This window comes from Equus caballus, chromosome X, assembly GCF_041296265.1.
Source record: "Equus caballus isolate H_3958 breed thoroughbred chromosome X, TB-T2T, whole genome shotgun sequence".
In the NCBI taxonomy this organism is placed as follows: Eukaryota; Metazoa; Chordata; class Mammalia; order Perissodactyla; family Equidae; genus Equus; species Equus caballus.
In genome coordinates this window covers 68,456,375-68,475,782 of record NC_091715.1, presented here as the reverse complement: position 1 = coordinate 68,475,782, position 19,408 = coordinate 68,456,375, and the positions used below count along the sequence as shown (strand labels likewise).

General features: G+C 43.5%; 2 protein-coding genes across 2 annotated transcripts in view; one reads left to right on the top strand and one right to left on the bottom strand.

Annotated features, from left to right (window-relative positions):
- Window positions 1-5,010, top strand: part of ERCC6L (ERCC excision repair 6 like, spindle assembly checkpoint helicase) — a 32,367-nt gene extending 27,357 nt beyond the window's left edge. Inside the window, exon 2 of the mRNA XM_005614266.4 lies at window positions 942-5,010. Within this exon, the coding sequence (XP_005614323.2) occupies window positions 942-4,608 (3,667 nt within the window). The 3' untranslated portion in view covers window positions 4,609-5,010. The remainder of the gene's footprint in view (window positions 1-941) is intronic.
- A 5,679-nt stretch (window positions 5,011-10,689) lies between these two features.
- On the bottom strand, window positions 10,690-19,364 carry PIN4 (peptidylprolyl cis/trans isomerase, NIMA-interacting 4). Its single transcript, XM_023634496.1, has 4 exons — window positions 19,209-19,364; window positions 16,347-16,420; window positions 11,522-11,641; window positions 10,690-10,867 (listed from the first exon to the last, which is right to left on the bottom strand). The coding sequence occupies exons 1-4, from the start codon at window positions 19,249-19,251 to the stop codon at window positions 10,709-10,711; spliced, it is 396 nt and encodes a 131-aa protein (XP_023490264.1). The 5' UTR covers window positions 19,252-19,364; the 3' UTR covers window positions 10,690-10,708.
- Window positions 19,365-19,408: the final 44 nt, after the last annotated feature.

Sequence of the window (19,408 nt, the reverse complement as noted above, 5' to 3'; positions counted from 1 at the left end):
CAGTTGGAATGCGGGTCTAGACCAGAGCTTGGGGGCAAGCCCTGGGTTGGAGAGAGTGGTTTGGGATCATGAGCACATAGGTGGGAGTGAAAGCTCAGGGAGAGCCCAAGGAGAGAGTAAAACTGAGAAGAGGGCCCAGGACTCTTCTGGACAGAGCCCTCTGGGAGGAAGAATAGGAGCCCAAGAAGGACAGAGAAGAAAAGGCCGGTGATGGGGGAGGAGACCAGGAGGAATCTATAGGAATCTGGTGGAAGGAGGGAATTTTAAGGATGGAGTGATCAAGTGTTAAATGCATCACAGAGGTCCAGAAAAATAAGGCCTGAGAAGTGCCCATGTGTCTTTCCTGTTTCCATGCTCCCACGATATAGTTTGGTTGGTTGGTTTTGCAAAAAATATCACTCTATACTTCTTGTAGGTGGCAGATTTTTTTAATACTGTGGAACCAATAACCTTTGCACATACATTTTCCACAACTAGTGCCTGAAGATGTTGCTGACAGTGTCTGGTGGATATTTGTGTCTTAAGTCATGCCAGCTTTAAGTGGTATCTTCTGTGCTAACTTTTCCCATTCTGAATTGTGGATATTAAAAGCTCAACTGTAGTTTAGATTCCAAAATGGACTCTAAAGTGTCCTTAGACTGAAGGTTCAATCTGTTTCCGTTTTTTTTCCCTTTTTTCTCCCCAAAGCCCCCTGGTACATAGTTGTATAATTTTTTTAGTTGTGGGTCCTTCTAGTTGTGGCATGTGGGACGCTGCCTCAGCGTGGCCTGATGAGCAGTGCCATGTCTGCGCCCAGGATTCGAACTGGTGAAACCCTGGGCCGCCGAAGCAGAGTGCGCAGACTTAACCACTTGGCCATGGGGCCGGCTCCTGTTTTCGTTTTTTCTAATCTTCTATCTATCTATCTTTTCTTTTTTTTTCTTTTACTGTTTTTTTTACAGATATGTGAAAGAGGCCAAAGAAGCAACCAAGAATGGAGATCTGGAAGAAGCATTTAAACTTTTCAATTTGGCAAAGGACATTTTTCCCAATGAAAAAGTGATGAGCAGAATCCAAAAAATACAGGAAGCCTTGGAGGAGTTGGCAGAACATGAAGATGATGAATTCACAGATGTGTGCAACTCTGGACTGCTGCTTTATCGAGAACTGCACAACCAACTGTTTGAATACCAGAAGGAAGGCATAGCTTTCCTCTATAGCCTATATAGGGATGGAAGAAAAGGTGGTATCTTGGCAGATGATATGGGATTAGGGAAGACTGTTCAGATCATCGCTTTCCTCTCTGGTATGTTTGATGCTTCACTTGTGAATCATGTGCTGCTGATCATGCCAACCAATCTGATTAACATGTGGATAAAAGAATTTGCCAAGTGGACTCCAGGAATGAGAGTCAAAACCTTTCATGGTCCTAGCAAGGATGAACGTACCAGAAACCTCAATCGGATTCAGCAAAGGAATGGCGTCATTATTACTACATACCAAATGTTAATCAATAATTGGCAGCAGCTTTCAAGCTTGAACAGCCAACAGTTTGTGTGGGACTATGTCATCCTTGATGAAGCACATAAAATCAAAACCTCATCTACTAAGTCAGCAATATGTGCTCGTGCTATCCCTGCCAGTAATCGCATCCTCCTCACGGGAACCCCAATCCAGAATAATTTACAAGAACTGTGGTCCCTGTTTGATTTTGCTTGTCAAGGGTCCCTGCTAGGAACATTAAAAACTTTTAGAATGGAGTATGAAAATCCTATTACTAGAGCAAGAGAGAAGGATGCTACCCCAGGGGAAAAAGCCTTGGGATTTAAAATATCTGAAAACTTAATGGCAATCATAAAACCCTATTTTCTCAGGAGGACTAAAGAAGAGGTACAGAAGAAAAAGTCAAGCAACCCAGAGGTCAGACTTGATGAAAAGAATCCAGATGCTGATGCCATTTGTGAAATGCCTTCCCTTTCCAGGAAAAATGATTTAATTATTTGGATACGTCTTGTACCTTTACAGGAAGAAATATACAGGAAATTTGTGTCTCTAGATCATATCAAGGAGTTGTTAATGGAGACACGCTCACCTTTAGCTGAGCTAGGTGTCTTAAAGAAGCTGTGTGATCATCCTAGGCTGCTCTCTGCACGGGCTTGTCATTTGCTGAATCTAGGGGCTGTCAAATTCTCTGTTCAAGATGAAAATGAAGGGGAAGATTCCTCAGATGTGGACCATCTTGATAAAATTACTGATGATACACTGATGGAGGAATCTGGAAAAATGATATTTCTAATGGACTTGCTTCAGAGACTTCGAGATGAAGGGCATCAAACTCTGGTGTTTTCCCAGTCAAGACAAATTCTAAACATCATCGAACGCCTCTTAAAGAATAGGCACTTTAAGATATTGCGAATCGATGGAACAATTACTCATCTTGTGGAACGAGAAAAAAGAATTAACTTATTCCAGCAAAATAAAGATTACTCTGTTTTTCTGCTTACCACTCAAGTAGGTGGTGTTGGCTTAACATTAACTGCAGCAACTAGAGTGGTCATTTTTGACCCTAGCTGGAATCCTGCAACTGATGCTCAAGCTGTGGATAGAGTTTACCGAATTGGACAAAAAGAAAATGTTGTGGTTTATAGGCTAATCACTTGTGGGACTGTAGAGGAAAAAATATACAGAAGACAGGTTTTCAAGGACTCATTAATAAGACAAACTACTGGTGATAAGAAGAACCCTTTTCGATATTTTAGTAAACAAGAATTAAGAGAGCTCTTTACAATCGAGGATTTTCAGAACTCTGCAACCCAGCTGCATCTTCAGTCTTTGCATGCTGCTCAGAGGAGATCTGATAAGAAACTAGATGAACACATTGCCTACCTGCACTCTTTGGGGATAGCTGGAATCTCAGACCATGATTTGATGTACACACGTGATCTGTCTGATAAAGAAGAGCTTGATGTGATAGAAGAATCTCACTATATTCAACAAAGGGTTCAGAAAGCTCAATTCCTTGTTGGATTAGAGTCTCAAAATACAGAAATGGAAAGACAAAGAGCTGGAATTGAAGGGATCTGGCTGAGGGAACCTGTATTTCCTTCTCAAACAAGGAAGAAATGCCCTGCATTGAATAACTCACAGCCTCGGCCTTCACGTCTTCTAACTACTCTTCATAGCCAGGAAGAAGAAATCAGTTCCCAAATGGCAAGTGTAATTATTGATGACCTGCCGGAAGAGAGTGAGAAACAAGATCTCTCCAGTATGAAGATGAACGTTACCGTCCTGCAAGATGGTAGGCACCCACGTGAAAGTACATTTGATGCTGACTTTGTAGCTACTTCACCCAAGGGGTGTGGGAGTGTAGGAGAAATCTGGAGCGACTCTTTATCAGGAATGGCTCTACAAAAAGAGGCATCGCGAGAGGGGCCTACGAAGGAGGCACTGCATGATAACCCTCTGGGAAGTTTTAATTATTTGCTTAGCAAATCAGTCAGAGCTGATCTTGGGCCAAATCTAGATCAAGTAAAGGATGATGAGATTTTAAATCCCTGGAGTCGCTGGCCCGTTAATCCCATCACAAGTGAAAATCAAAATACAGAATCGAATGCCTCTGTTCTTACAATAGCCGATGATGACCTGTCAGCATCCCACAGTGCACTGCAAGATGCTCAAGCAACTGAGGCCCAGTTGGAAGAGCAACCTTTAGCATCTTCACCACAATATGTGTGTGATTTCAATCTTTTCTTGGAAGACTCTGCAGACAATGGAAAACTTTCCAGTCACTCTTTGGAGCATGTTGAGAAAGAAAATAGCTTGTGTGGCTCTGCAGCTGATGCTGGAGCAGAGTTTGTGCCTAGCAAAGCATGTCTCAGTGTGGATCTTTCTGAGAAAGATGATGAGGCAGAAGAAGAAGTAGTTAATGTGAAAGTCAGAAGTAAAGCTAGAAGGATTGTTTCAGATGGTGAAGAGGAACATGATACCTTAAAAGATGCTTCAATCACAAATCCATTCAACCTATCTCCCTTTCAGTTCTCATCTGTAAAACAATTTGATGCTTCAACTCCCAAAAATGACATCAGTCCACCTGGAAAGTTCTTTTCACCTAAAATACCTGATAGTGTAAATAAGTCTATAAACTCTAGAAGATCCCTGGCTTCTAGGAGGTCTCTTATTAATGTGGTTTTAGACCATGTGGAAGATATGGAGGAAAGACTTGACAGCAGCAGTGAAGCAAAGGTTGTTGGAGATTACCTGGAGGAAGGAGCAGAGGAAAGCAGTGGTGAAGCCTCAGAGTGGACAGAAGAGGATCCTTCCGGAGAAATGTTGTCTTCAGAAAAGAAGTCCAGCCGGTTAGCTCCACCTGAGCCTGGTGCTCTAGCTCAAGAGCCCTCTTCTGACCCTGTGCCTTTGTCCAGTGGACAGTTGGTTGATTCTCCCCAGGACAGGGCAGTGGAGGCTGTGAACGACTATGAGACTCTGGTGAGGCGTGGAAAAGAACTGAAAGAGTGTGGAAACCTACAGGAGGCCTTAAACTGCTTAGTTAAAGCACTTGACATAAAGAGTGCAGATCCTGAAGTCATGCTCATGACTTTAAGTTTGTATAAGCAACTCAATAAAACTTGAGAATATAACCTGTGCATTGTATTTTAAAGCAAAACTGAGCATCAGGCAATTTGTTCCCATAATTGACTTCTTTGGGAAAATGAAGCATTCAGGTTTAAGGCGAGACACATCTCAAAAAGCAAGTTTTTGTTTCTAACTTTTTTGTAAATTCTGCCTTTCCCCTGTGCTCCCGCCCCCCTCCCCCAATACATATATTGTGTATTCTGAGCACTAGGTTAATATTTCTTTGCTCAAATATGCTTATTTTTTCTTTCAGGCATACTCTATAAACTTAATAGAACTACATTATTCCTAGAAAAGTTTTTGTAAAATTATTCTGGCCATTGTTAATTTTATTCTGAAGATGATCACTTTTGTATCTCACAGTTCAGATAAGAATATTAAAGTTCCTTTTCTCAAGTGTTTTCTGTTTGCTTTCTTTCACTGAGATGACACTGGTACATGTGTAGAGAAACCTCCTGTTGAGGCAGGAGCTTGGCGTTAGTGTTCCAAATCTGAGACTGGCTTATTAACATGCTGTTTTATTTATTTATTTTTTTGTGAGGAAGATTGGCCCTGAGCTAACATCCATTGCCAATCTTCCTCTTTTTGCTTGAGAAAGATTGTCGTTGAGCTAACATCTGTGCCACTCTCCCTCTACTTTATGTGGGACACTGCCACAGCGTGGCTTGATGAGCAGTGTGTAGGTCCATGCCCGAGATCTGAACCTGTGAACCTGGGCCACTGAAGCAGAGCGCACAAACTTGACCACTACGCCACCAGGCTGGCCCCATTAACATGCTGTTTTAGGCTCTCTGCTTCCTACAGCAGAAGGCTGGGATGAGGCACCTGGCACTAGGCCTCTTGCTCACTGGAGCCCTACCCTGGAGTCATTCTGCTGACCATTTAGCCATTCTTCACTCACCACCAACTGTGTTCTGACGTGTGCCTAGCACATTGTCTCTCTGGGTTGTAGACTGAAAAGGGCTGGTTCCCTCTCAGAAACATAAAGTGCAGTGTGGCACTCTGTACTCTTGTCACCTGAGAAGGGGAACTGGCATTTCTCAAGTACCTGCTATGTACTGGGTACTCTACATAGGTTTCTCGTTTAATCCTTACCATAATCCTTTGAGGTCGAGGATTGCATTTCTATTTTCTAGTGAGGAAACTAAGGCTCAGAGAGGCTGTGACCTGCCCAAGATCACATGGTAAGGGGTGAAATGGATTCTTAACCACGTGTTGCCTCGTGAAAAGCCACTATAATATACTGAGCTGTTTTTACTCACAAACTTCTGACACCAAATGTGTGGAAGTTTGCCACACCAAGCGCTTCTCCAGTTCTCTGCAGACACCTACGGGGTGTCCTACAAGTCAACTCGATTCCGACACTCCCTGGAGTTAGGGTCAGACTGCACAGGTTTAAGGGCTCACTCCCATCAGACTCCACTTCACAGCCAGTTGCTAGTATTGAGTTCCCGTGTTATCCACACTTCTATCCCACCTTGGCTACAAATTCAGGGTTCCCGTGACTGTCCCTTCAGGTTCAATAATTTGCTAAAAAGGCTCACAGAACTCAGAAAAACTATTTATTATTACCGATTTCTATAAAGAATACAATTCAGGAGCAGCCAAATGGAAGAGATGCATGGGGCAAGGTATCGGGGGTCGGGTGCAGCTTTCATGCCCTCTCTTGGCACCACCACACTCCCAGCACCTTGTGTTCAGCAACCCAAAGCTCTCTGAAGCCGATTGTTGAGGGTTTTTTACTGAGGTTTCATTAGTAGGCATGATTGTTGAAATCACTGGCCATTGGTGATTAACTCAATCTCCAGCCCCTCCTCTCCCTTGAGGCCAGGGGATGGGGCCAAAGGTATCAACCCTCTAATTCTGTGTCTTGGTTTTTCTGATGACCAGCCCCCATCCTGAAGCGTTCTAGGGGCCCCCAGCCACTAGTCATCTCATTAGCGTACAAAGACACTCTTAATCACTCCAGAGATTCCAAGGGTTTTAGGAGCTGTGTGCCAGGAACCAGGGACAAAGACCAGATAATTATTTTTTATAGCACATACACAAAAGTTATTTGTAAATTATATACAGGCACTACTATTCTCATATATTATGTATATTACAAAATATACAGAAGTTTGAAAGAGATGAGCTGAAGTTTAAATAACAGATTATTTGTTGATAGTACAAAATTTTGCTCTTACCAAAAGAAATTATTACTAATATTTTAGGGAGGGTATGGATATATATGATTATTTTTAAAAATCTTGGTAGTAACACTGATTCCACAATTTGCATGTAGGTCCGGCTCCGTTTTCCTGTGTGGACTGAAGGGCTGTCGTGATGCAGGTGCATCACTGGGTGCGCCCTACTTCTTTTTCAGTCCCTTCCATCAAGCATACAGAATGTGGAAATTCAACTGAAATTCCTCTCTCACCTGATGTAAAAAACACAAAAGCTCCCACAGGATTTATTTGCCTTCCAGGAGGCTTTAGGGGCCTGTATCCACTTGATCCGAACAGTGAGGCTTAACGCCTAGGTGTATCCTCACTGAAAAAACAAAATGCTTCTTGTTTTGAGTGTACTATGACAATTTTGGGGAAAAAATACATGCACGTGGTAAAATATTCAAACAGTATCTAAGGCAGAGATTTTTAAACTGAAGTTCATGGATAGAATTCAGATGCCTGTGAATTTGGATGGGAAAAAGTTACGTCTTTCCCCCCCACTAACCTGTATCTGTAATTTAATGTGATAAACGGCAATAGCATATATGGGGTATATGAGGAAGCCATTTGGTGTAAAACTAATTCGGCCTGAACTTGTTTTTTCCAAAAGGGCCTGACGTGGCCATTGAGCATGCATTGTATATCTGCTTTAAATATTTACTATGTGCCAAAGACAAGAACAATGCCCTTAAAGATAAGGATGTAACTTCCCTCACATTGGCATTTCCTTAAAGATATGCATCTCTCCCTAAACTAAGGATTGATTGCTGGCCTGCTGCGCTCATCCTGTGACCACCCAGCTGGAGACCACAGACCTGCTACCTGCTGTGTTCATCAATTGCTGTGTGAAATGCTCCGCCAGCAAAGCAATCTCGTGACCATTGTAAGAGGGACATTCCAATCATGTGATACATGCTCTTTGATGGTATATAAACACTGTCAACCCCCATTTCTTTGGAGCGCTCCATTCCTCTGTAAAAGGACTATTCCAGGCTATATGGTCCTCAGATCTGGCTCATAATAAACTCACCCCCCCCCCCCCCCCCCCGACAACTAGAAGGACCTACAACTAAGATATACAACTATGTACCGGGGGGATTTGGGGAGATAAAGCAGGAAAAAGAAAGTTTAGATAAACTCACCCCAATTTTGATTTATAGATTGGTTATGGATTATTTTCATCGACAAATGTTTCCTTTCATTATGAATGTAGGCAACAAACTGCAGAAGTATTAGCAGTACCTGCAACTTTGTCGGTGATAGAAATCGCAGAGATTTTATTGTTATTGCAGCTATCTCAAAATACCATTGATATTCATCACTATAAAATCGCAGTGCTTTTTAGACCTACCACTAGATCTTACTTAATATATTAAAAAGGTTATATATGTAACTTAAATACATGTATTTAAATTGTTTTATATACATAAAACAATTCAGAAACTTTCGATTATTCTTTTTCAGTATAATTGTTGTCCTTTGTAATCCTATGTATTTTACTTTATTCATTTAAAATCAACATTCTGAGAAGGGCTCTATAGGCTTGGGAAAACAGCCAAAGGGATCCATGGTACAAAACAGATTAAGACTCCTGATCTAAGGGTGTGAGTTTTTCGTTCGTTTTTTTTTTTTTTGAGGAAGATTAGCCCTGAGCTAACATCTGCTGCCAGTCCTCCTCTTTTTGCTAAGACTGGCCCTGAGCTCACATCCCTGCCCATCTTCCTCTACTTTATATGTGGGACGCCTACCACAGCATGGCTTTTGCCAAGCGGTGCCATGTCCACACCCAGAATCCAAACCAGCGAACCCCCGGCCGCCGAGAAGCGGAATGTGTGGACTTAACTGCTGCACCACCGGGCTGGCCCCAAGGGTGTGAATTACAAAGCCTCTCAGCCGCCCCTGCTCCTGGTCCTGGATGGCCACTCCTAGAGGCAGTCTACGTAATGTACCAGCATATATGTGTATATATATTTATGTTTTTACCCAAATAGTATCCTGTACACACTGTTCTGCACCTCAGTTTTTAACACAGTTGCTTGATATTCTATTGAATGGACAGACTGTAATTTATCATCTTCTACTAATGGACATTCAGTTTGTTTCCAACTGACACTGTAATATCCTTGTACCTTTTATATGCGTGATTATATCTACAGAATAAATTCCTAGAAATGGAGTTGCTGGGTCAAAGGGTATATTTATCATTTTGATAGGTATTGCCAAATTATTCTTCATAGAGGTTATGAGTGTACATTTCCATTATTAATGAATGAATACCTGTTTCCTCATACACCAACAATATGTTAAACGTTTTGAACTTTGCCAATCTGATGGGTAAAAAGTGGGACCTCATTTCAGTTGTAACTTGCTATTATTTTACTGTGAATGGTTTGTTCTTTAAGCACTGAACTTAATGAAAAAGATGCAGTTTCAAAGCAGAATTGAATGGATATGCTATAATGTATATAAATCTGTATAAATCCTTAATGTTTTCACTGACCAACTCCTTTGGAACCTTAGTCAAAAGCCAGTCAAAAGCCAACTTCCCAAAGGTTTGCTTGGTGTCAGAGGTCTGTTCCTGCCATACTTTCTCACAAGCTAGCTATAACGGCTCGCTCTCCATACCACAGAAATTAGTTTGCTTTTTCTAGTCCACCTTTCCAGCATTCTGGCCTCCTTCGTGAGTGACATCTACACAAAAGGTATTCACTTAGTATCCTGGATAAGCCAATGTCCTGAGCAAAGGACTCTAGTCTAGGTACTGTCTCATGTATATAAAGCTTTTCAGGATTTTCTTCAAGATCTTCAGAATTTATAGCCCTTGTGTAGAGACATTGTTTTGAATGTGGTTTGTAAAGCAGTTTCATCTCACACTTCCTATTTTGAGCATCTCTGTATCATACTGGCAGGTCTGTGTATCCCAGGGAATGGGGCAGCGTTTGGTCTGCTCGGTGGGGAAAATCCCACGGAGGCATAACCTGCTGGGTGCTCAGAAACTCTTATACAATGGGGAACTTCGGTCTCTAGGGGAAGTTGCCACTACGTGGTGTAACGTGGCACGTCAAATGCAGCTGAGAGAACACTGTGTTCAAAGAATCACTGTTAAGAATCACATAGCTGTGTTGGCAGTTTTATTTTTGAAGCAGTATAGTATTCATGATATTCTTTATACTTTTTTGTATGTCATAAATATGGCATCGTAAATTTAGAAAACGTAGGTAGGTATACAGACATTGGCCCTGGAAGGGACGGTCATAACATAACCAATACATTTGAAGATGAGGAAATATTTTGAAGCTGACATTTCTCCCTTAACCAGCACTTGGTGATTGGCTGCTTAGTCTAGGACAAACAACCGGTGGAAGAACTGAGTGCCTTTTTTCCTGCCATAAACATTTATTTAAAAAGAAAGGAATTAATGTTGAATGGCCATTATGTGCCATGTACCATGTTAAGACAGTGGAGCTAATAACTGTCCTGGCAGATCCAAGTTGGCTAACTTATAAAACAAGTGTTGTCTAGCGACTTATTTTATGATTTTCATATTCTAATCCATCTATTCAATGTCCAATTCAATGTGTGAATAGTATGAGCTGATATTTGGCTCCCCTAGAGATGGTTTCAAAATGAACTTCTAGGATATACTGAGAATCAGATAAAGTCGTTCCAAGAGGAAAGGGACGACAGGTTAAAGGAGTCTGCTTGACTCATCTTTGAGAACCACCGACTGACTATCTACTGCCGCATACAGTGTACGCTGACCTTTACTCACCTGATTTTGCACCTACAAACCTACAATGACAGAGTTCATAAAATACAAGAATTATTCAACACCTTCTAAAGAAATAAACAGAATGCATAAAACATATTCAGTCTTTCATACAATTTTATTTTCTTCCTTCCACCATAATAATATGATACCCAAATTTTGTCTTAACTGGAGGGTCTGTAAACACAGGCTTATCCAGCCCACTGATAGGCAAGGCAAATGCTGCTTCTTGAAATGGTCCCACCATGGACCCTCTGGTCATCCAACCCAAGTCGCCCTGCAAAACCCAAAAGATATGTGATGTCAAGTGGCCCTGAAGAGGGAATAGTTCTACTGTAGCTTGAGAATTTCCCAACACGAATGCTAAGGTTCCTAGGTTTATTCATCTGGGCTGCAAAGAAGTGGGCTTGACAAGGACAAACGGGTGGAAGAGGGCCAACCCTGGACTGAAGACCTACGCACTCACAATGTTACTGGGAGTCTGTTAGCTGTGGAAGTGTCACGCCTAGGTTTAAACAAAGGTGACCCACATTTAACTGTTTACAAGTTGGACATCTCTGCTTTTAAGATCTTTTTTTGAGGAAGAGTAGCCCTGAGCTAACATCTGCCCCAATCCTCCTCTTTTTGCTGAGGAAGACTGGCCCTGAGCTAACATCCATGCCCATCTTCCTCTACTTTATATGTGGGACACCTACCACAACATGGCTTTGGCCAAGCGGTGCCATGTCCGCACCCGGGATCCAAACCAGCGAATCCCGGGCCGCCAAAGTGGAACGTGCGCACTTAACTGCTGCACCACCAGGCTGGCCCCTGCTTTTATGATCTTTAAACCAAGATATGGCTAAAATTAATGGCACAACATAGAAGTAATCCCTACTGCTGGGTGTCCTCTGTGGGGGACAGATCATTTTAAATGATAAGAGCACCATACCCCTTGCCGGGCTTTATCTTCACTATATTGTGCAGCCACTTCATTGAATCTCATTCCAGACTTTAACTTTTCCATGGCTTCCATGATTCTTCCATGTTTTTCACACAGGATATGTCTGACCTACAAGGGAAAAAGTAGTATGTTCATATAATACTTGGAGACCCAAACGATTCTTTTCCTCACAGTGCAGCAGTCATATCTGATTACCGCCGTTAGTGAAAACCACATTAGCTGCTGGCAATGGAGAATCCTGGATGTCTGCCGAGCTGGGCGACGGCCACAACCCCATTTCCCACATGAAGAGAGTATCTCAGAACATCGACTTAGATGGAAAACAGGCACCTGGCTGTGGGAAGCTCCCAGCTCGCAGCTCTGACTATGTACCTCAATGGTAAGAGGAGGAAGAAACATGATCATGGTTGAGAGCTTGGGTCCTGGAGTCAAATCCCAACTCTGCTGTATATTCTTAGGTATGTTTTTAAACCTCTAAGTGCTTCCCCATTTGTGCACTGAGATAATAACAGTACCTATGTGTTCTCATAGGGTTGTGAAGATTAAGATAATGCAGCTAGCACCCAATAAAGGTAGCATTCATGAGTGTGGGAAATATATGGGAAAAAACCCCACTAGGAAACACCTTTTACCAAAAGAGGCCCAATGTATAAAGCCCCACCACAATTCGACACTTTGAAAAAGTATCATATGTTGAATATCAAGAATACTCAACCCTTGGGGCCAGCCTGGTGGTGTAGCAGTTAAGTTTGCACACTCTGCTTTGGTAGCCTGGGGTTCACCAGTTTGGACCCCAGGTGTGGACCTATGTATCGCTTACCAACCCATGCTGTGGCAGGTGTCCCACATATAAAAAATGGCGGAAGATGGGCACGGATGTTAGCTCAGGGCCACTCTTCCTCAGCAAAAAGAGGATGATTGGTAGCAGATGATAGCTCAGGGCTGATCTTCCTCAAAAAAAAAAAAAAAAAAAAAAACTCAACCCTGTAGAAGTCTTCAAATTTGACCTATGTTTCCATAAAGCCATGTTTTAAAAAAAAACCACTATATCCTTAAAAATGATTTTGTCAAGATATCTGTTTTGCAGGATTTCCCATTTTTCAAACAGAATTTGTTGTTCCATATCACAGGTGATACACTGGCGTAGGGGCTAAAGGTATCTCCCTTATAAATTTAGACACAAGTAAACCAAGGTTGTCCTCAGGGTTCAACTTCTAAAATTGAGGGCAAGGGAATCCTAGGCCCACAGGAGTAATTCCTGACTGGAGGAGCTACACAGGAGATACCAACACAGCAAAGGAAAGAATGTGTCAAAAAGCAGGGCTCAGAGAGGCAAATGTCTATAGGATGTGTCCAGCACTGTCCAGGGGAGGCAGGGACAAACAATCTGGACACCAGAAAGATCACATGGGGGACAAGGATGGTTCATCAGACCTTGACTCGGCCAGGGTAAAACAGCTTCTAGACTGCCTCCCTCTTTCTGCTTCCACACTCACAAAGCAACCTTCCGGTTCAATTACTGGGAAAGTGCACACGACATTCATGATCACAGGAAGGAGGTACCATCTGCCACCTTCTAGAGGAATAAACAAGTACTCTGGTTCGGACAATTTGACACGTTAGACACAACGAGTCTGTAGTGCCCGTGGGGTTTGCAATTGTGACTGACCAACTGGCAACCGGATAGACTGGTGTCTTAGAAGAGAGCCAAGCTATGGAGAGAACTTGGGAGCGATCGGCATGGAGGTAACAGCTGGCTGTGGGAGGTGGACAGATTACTCGGGGAGGCTACGTAGAATGAGAAGAGGAGGAAAGCAGGCTAAAGATCCCCGAGGATATTTTCAGAATGAAGGGAAAGATGCAGTGAAGAGGGAACGGTTGAAGACAGAGCAAAGAAAGGGTGGAGAAATGAAGGAGCAAGGTCTGGCATTCAGAACACTGAAAAATTAGTAAGCCTTAAAGGAAGAAGGTGAGCAGAGAGGGGAAGGGGCGGGGGTGAAGATAACTTTGTTGGTGGGGGTCTGGAGAGTCAGTGAGTTCCTGGTTACAGGTCTGGTTTCCATTTTCTTCTGAAAATTATAACAATATTTAAAAGTTAATGAGTACTTACTATTTGCTAGGCACTGTGCTATGCTTTACATGCATTATCTCGTGAAATCCTCACACCAACTCTGTGGGACTGGATCAGTGTTTCTCAATGCTGACAGCATATGAGAATCACCCCCAGAGCTTATAAAATACAAACCAAGGTCCAGGCCCCAGTCCACAGAGATTCTGAGGCAGCTGGTCTGGGCTGGGACCCTAGGCACTGGTAGTTTCCGAAGCTCTCCAGGTGAATCTGATGTACACCAGGGTTGAGAGCCACTAGACGAAGTTGTCTGCCTACTGGAGCAAGGTGGTGGATGACTTGAGGTGAGTGGCAAAGGACTGCCGAGCAGTACTGGGGCCTAGTTAAGGTTCGAGATCAGGAATTAGTGGCCCCAAATCCCCAAGGCTGTGTGACCCTCAAGTAGGCCCAGCAGTTCTGGGTTTCAGTGTAAAGAAAGTAGACCACTGGACTGACCCTGGGTTGCAGTTTGGCGGGTGGATGCAGCAGATGACCAAAAGGAAAAGCAGTCGGGCTCCTTGATACAATGTCAAGCCCTGTAATCTAATTTCCAGCTATCAGGACATACGGGGCTTAGAGAACAGCACAAAGCCTGGGAGAGGTGGGGAGAACAGGGAGGGCTCGAGGGCCTGGAGGTCTGTGTGCAGAGAATAGAACAGGACTGGGGGAGGCAGGAAGTGGAGGGGAAGGAGGGAAGCTGTGCTCGGCTGGTGGATTTCAGAATCTGGACAGCTCTAGTGACACAGGGCCAGGGTGGGCTCAGGAACGGGGTCTAAAGCAGAGTGGCAGGATGTAGAAGGAGCCTAGCCCCTAAAAGGCTGGAGGGTTTCCAGGTCCCTCCCCTGCTGGGGCCTGCACAAATCCTGGAAACAACCCCGTTGTCCTCTAGCAGGTGAACAAACACACTACGGCACTTCCATTCCCTGGAACACTACTCAACAACACAAAGGAACAGACAAGTGATACACACAACAACTTGAATGAAAGCTCCAGAGAACTATGCTGAGTGAAAAAGCCAATCCCAAAAGGTTACATACTGTATCATTCCATTCATACAACATTCCTGAAATTACAAAATTACAGAAATGGAGAACAGCACATGAGAATCACCCCCAGTTGCTGTCAGGGGTTAAGGAGGAGGCAGAGGTAAGGGCAGAAGGGAAGTGGGCGTGGCTATAAAATGGCAAGAGGAGGGATGCTTGGGGTGATGGAACCGTTTGGTATCTTGACTGTATCAACGTCAATCTCCTGGCTGTGCTATCGCACTAGTTTTGTAAGATGTTACCATTGGGGGAAATAGAGTAAAAGGTATATGTATTATTTCTTACAACTGAATGTGAGTCTAAAATTATCTCAAAGGAAAAAGCTTGACAAAAAGGTTTAACCCTAATTGACTTTCCTACCTAATTACATGCCACTCTTTTCTACATACCTCATGTACAGCCACACTGAACTTCTTTTTTTTCCAGAGAGGGCAAGATGCCTCTTTAAAGCCATATGCAGTGGAGCAGTCTCCTAGGTTAGGTGCTTGTAAAAGTCAGCACGTAAAGTGAAAACTGCAGATAGCCAAAAGTACTCTACACATCCCTTGTGAAGATACCATACTGGAGACCAATGTCGGCCCTCATTAAGCCCAACATAGCCTGTCTCCCCTAGCCGTGTTGTAGCAATGACCACTTCCTCAGCTAAACCCCAGACAAAGTAGCTGGTTTGTATTTTGGGGCCATTTCTTATGAAAACTTATCTTTGGAGACCAGAACCCCACTGTGCATGGCTGGATGCTCATACAAGAACGGAGGTCAACTATGGAAAAGCAGATTCACGTCTCCCATCTCATTCTCTCTCCGGGGCATAGGTTCACTGAGTAGAAAAGTGGGCAGAATGGCCCACAATATTTACATTCTCTCTCTTTTTCTTTGGGCTGCATGTGTATGGTTGGATTTATATGATGCAATTCTACTATCGCACTTCTCATTCAACAATGAAATTTATTTCTTTACCTAACTGCTCCCAACTAGACTGTGACAACAGGGACCATCTCTTACCTGTTTTTCTTTTTGAATATCCAGAACTTAATGCACTGCTTGGCACAGGGCAGATGTCACTAAATCCTCATTGAATGAACGAATCAAAGTATGGGATCCCATATCCTGATTGGAACATGGAAATTGCCTTGCTATGCGGCACTAAATAGTATAGTTCTGTTTGCAGATTATATTTTTCCAGGGCAGACACTCCTCTGGGACTAGATCAAGTGCTTCAGGTAATTATTTGCAACTGTCTCCCACCCCCGTTTTCATGGTCAGGGCCTTGGCTTGGAGCTCACCAGTGGGGGAGCTATCTAATGAGACCTGTGCCTTTGATTGTTTATCTAAGCTCTTGGTTTTATAAAAGATTTCGTCCCGAGAAATAATTCATTTGCTTACTGGGAAGATCTAACTTAATACATTTTAAGGAACAATACTGAGGTATGAAGAAATTCTGGATGTCTGAGAAAGCAGTTGGGAAAATATTTAAAAGGAACTACTTTTCATAAATGAGATTGGTCCATATTTTCCAATTTGTGTTATCTTGATTTTATGTCAGTGTTAGGCTAGCCTCTTAGAATAGGTTTAGCATACTGTCTTTTCCTTTTATGTGTACCAAAATAATACATGTATATATGTTATTTATATTTAACATGCAAAAAAGGAACTAGTAACTCACCTTTACTGCATTGCCACCACCTTTGGGACCCTGAGCCTTCTTGTCAGAACTGTCACTCCCAGAGGCTGCTGCCCCTTTAGAAAAGAGATGACAGGTACTCATTTAAATTGCACCTTGATATTTACAGAAAGTTCCAACACACCAGGAGTTGATACTTCCATCATAGCACCAAACGTCAAAAGGGAATTCTGCCAGACACTTTACTACATCAAGCTAAATTAATCTGTGACAGAGGCCAGCCCCGTGGCCCAGGGTTTTGCCAGTTCGGATCCTGGGAGCGGACACGGCATTGCTTGTCAGAACATGTGGAGGTGGCGTCCCACATGGCACAACCAGAGGCACTCACAACTAGAATATACAACTATGTACTGGGGGTGGGGCTTTGGGGAGAAGGAGAAAAAAAAGAAGACTGGCAACGGATGTTAGCTCAGGTGCCAATATTTATATTAAAAAAAAATCTGTGACTCACCTCTCTTAAAACAGAAAATTCACACCCTACATAAACCCTTCATGGAAAATGGATACACAAGTGAGTGTGCTAATGGTTGAAAGAGTGCCAGAAGCCTGGTCCAGATTTTCTGGACCCAATTTAAAATCCTGCCTTCTAAGGGCAAACCCCTGAGCTCTTGTAAGATTTCTAATAAGCACTGCAACTGTGTATTTGAGTACTCACAATTCCAACAAGTAAAATCTCCAAGAACATATTTTAAATAAAGATCAAATTTCCCACCACTCATATATGGCTAAAGAATACATTCATGTCCAAATTTCCAGAGTCTCCTACATTACCCATTGATCTCTTCCTAAGAAAAGCTATTGCTATTCAGATTAACAACTATTGGCAGCATCTTACATTTTACTACTATATCAACTTCTGTGTTGATGGCAGCATATTTACTGTTAGAGGCTGATGTTCCTATGAACTATTGCTGGATTAAGTATTCAGTTCAATAAACATTCCCTAATACTAAGTTCTAGGCACTGGGGATACAAAGATGAAAAAGCCATGGTACCTTCCTTCAGGAAGCTCATATTCTACTGGAGAAGATGGATATGTACAGTTACGTAAACAGAATATTTCAGGAGAATAATCTGTGGACAGGGAGCCGTGGAATAACAGAGAGACATTTTAGCCAGCCAGGGAAGGTTTCCTGGATGAGTAGGAGCTCAGCAGGTGAAGAAAGGCCAAGGGTGAGGAGACACTCCAGGGGTGGGGAACAGCACCCTAGGTGCAGGAAACTACGGATAAAACCAAATCTGAGGTGGGAGTGCCGTGAGATGAGCCCAGGGGAGGGGGCTGAGGATTGGCGCATGAAGGCCTTTGGGCACCATTGAGGAACTTGGAATCTATCCTAGAAGTAATAGGTAGCCACTGAAAAGTTTTAATCAGGAGACTCCATCGTACTCGTCTTAGTATCTCCAATGCCCAGCACAATGCTTGGCACACAACAGCTGTTCAATAAATGTTCAACTAAACTGAAAACCCAAAATACCACCAAATGCCTAAGAAAACGTTACTGCTAAAGGAGTTCTATTACAACAGACTCTTAAGCGGGTTTGCTGCATATTCACTCTTGAACAATGCTGCCTATCCTGTCCTCTTCCCCGCAGGATACTGTCATCTTCTGATTGCCACCTCACTCCCTTTGATCAACTGAGGCCTCTGGCAGCAGCTTCAGGCTTCCTTTCCACCCTTGCTCCTGCCATCATCTTGGATGACCTCACCATTTATGCTGAAGAATCACACAACAACCTAATCTCACACTTCTGGACCGCCCACCCAAATGCCCATGCCCTCTCCTCCAGGCCGCCTGCTCCCAGGGGCACATGATAGAACTGTGCCACTCAGAACTGGTAATGCAGTCTCTGGCTACAACTTTGTTCTTCCAGCTTTCTCATGCCTCATTCCCACAACACTGACTCTTTGACTTCACAGAAACCACACCCCGCTTCAGTCCCTTTATCCTATGTTCCTCTAGACTATCAGACTTCTCCTTCCCTTCTCCAGCGGGACCCAGGCTTGATCATCTGAACTGCGTTCCCACTGGCACCCTATTTCTCTTGTGTTGCTATCCTTCGATTATCGTGGTCCAACAAAACTCCAAGGCTACACCTAGCTCTTTTCAATCCTATATTGTGGTAGTTGCACGGTCCTAGGTAAATCATGACTGTGCAGATCGTGTCCTCTACAAATTCATGGCCTGCAATCTCAGGTTCTCAGTCCCGAGGGTAATCCTTTGATCACTGTTTCATTCCCTCTCCCATCACCTTCGATGACTATTCCAAACCTTTACCACTCTCCCTAACGCCCCTACTCAGTCCCTGCCCCTCAATCTTAAAAATTACCCTTGTCTTCCACTTTCATAAGAAATTGAGGCCATTAAGTATGATTTCCTACAAGCTCCACCCCTTCCCCTCTCTCTGGCCCGTTTTTACAACCACACTCATCCTCGTCTCTTGCCCTGTGACCTCGCCTCTTTCACCTGTGAGCGTAAGGTGTCCCTTCTGCTATTCAAAGGTCAACTGCCCCACCTGTCCTGAACCCCATTTTCTCCCAAATCTCACTTTACTGCATCCTTCACGTCAGCCTCACTCCCAAGTTTTCCCCACTGTGAAGAAACAAACAAAATAAGACTTTCTCTTAATCCTTTGTTCTCTTCTAGCTACCACCTAATTTCCAGGCTTTTTCAATTAAAGCTTTGCAGAGAAGTCCACACTGATCGTCCTCAGCTTATTTCCTGGTCAGTCCTCTAGACACTGGCCACCCGCTGCCTCCGTCCGGGACCCCGGGAGTCGCCGGTCTGCTCTCTCCCCTCGCTCCTCACCCGACCCCATTCTCCCCGGTTGCTCTGACCGCTCTACCTTTCCCCGCTTTTCCAGAACCACTTTTTCCTTTGGGCGGCATCTGCGAAACTTGCCGTTGAACTCTAAAATGCTTCGGTTGCCGTACAAAGCCCCTTCAGGCCCCACGGGCATGTCCTCAACAAATGCCTGAAAGCGGCTTCGGAAGTGACCCTTCTTACTGCAGCTCCGGAAGCAGGCATATCTTGGGGCAGACCCAG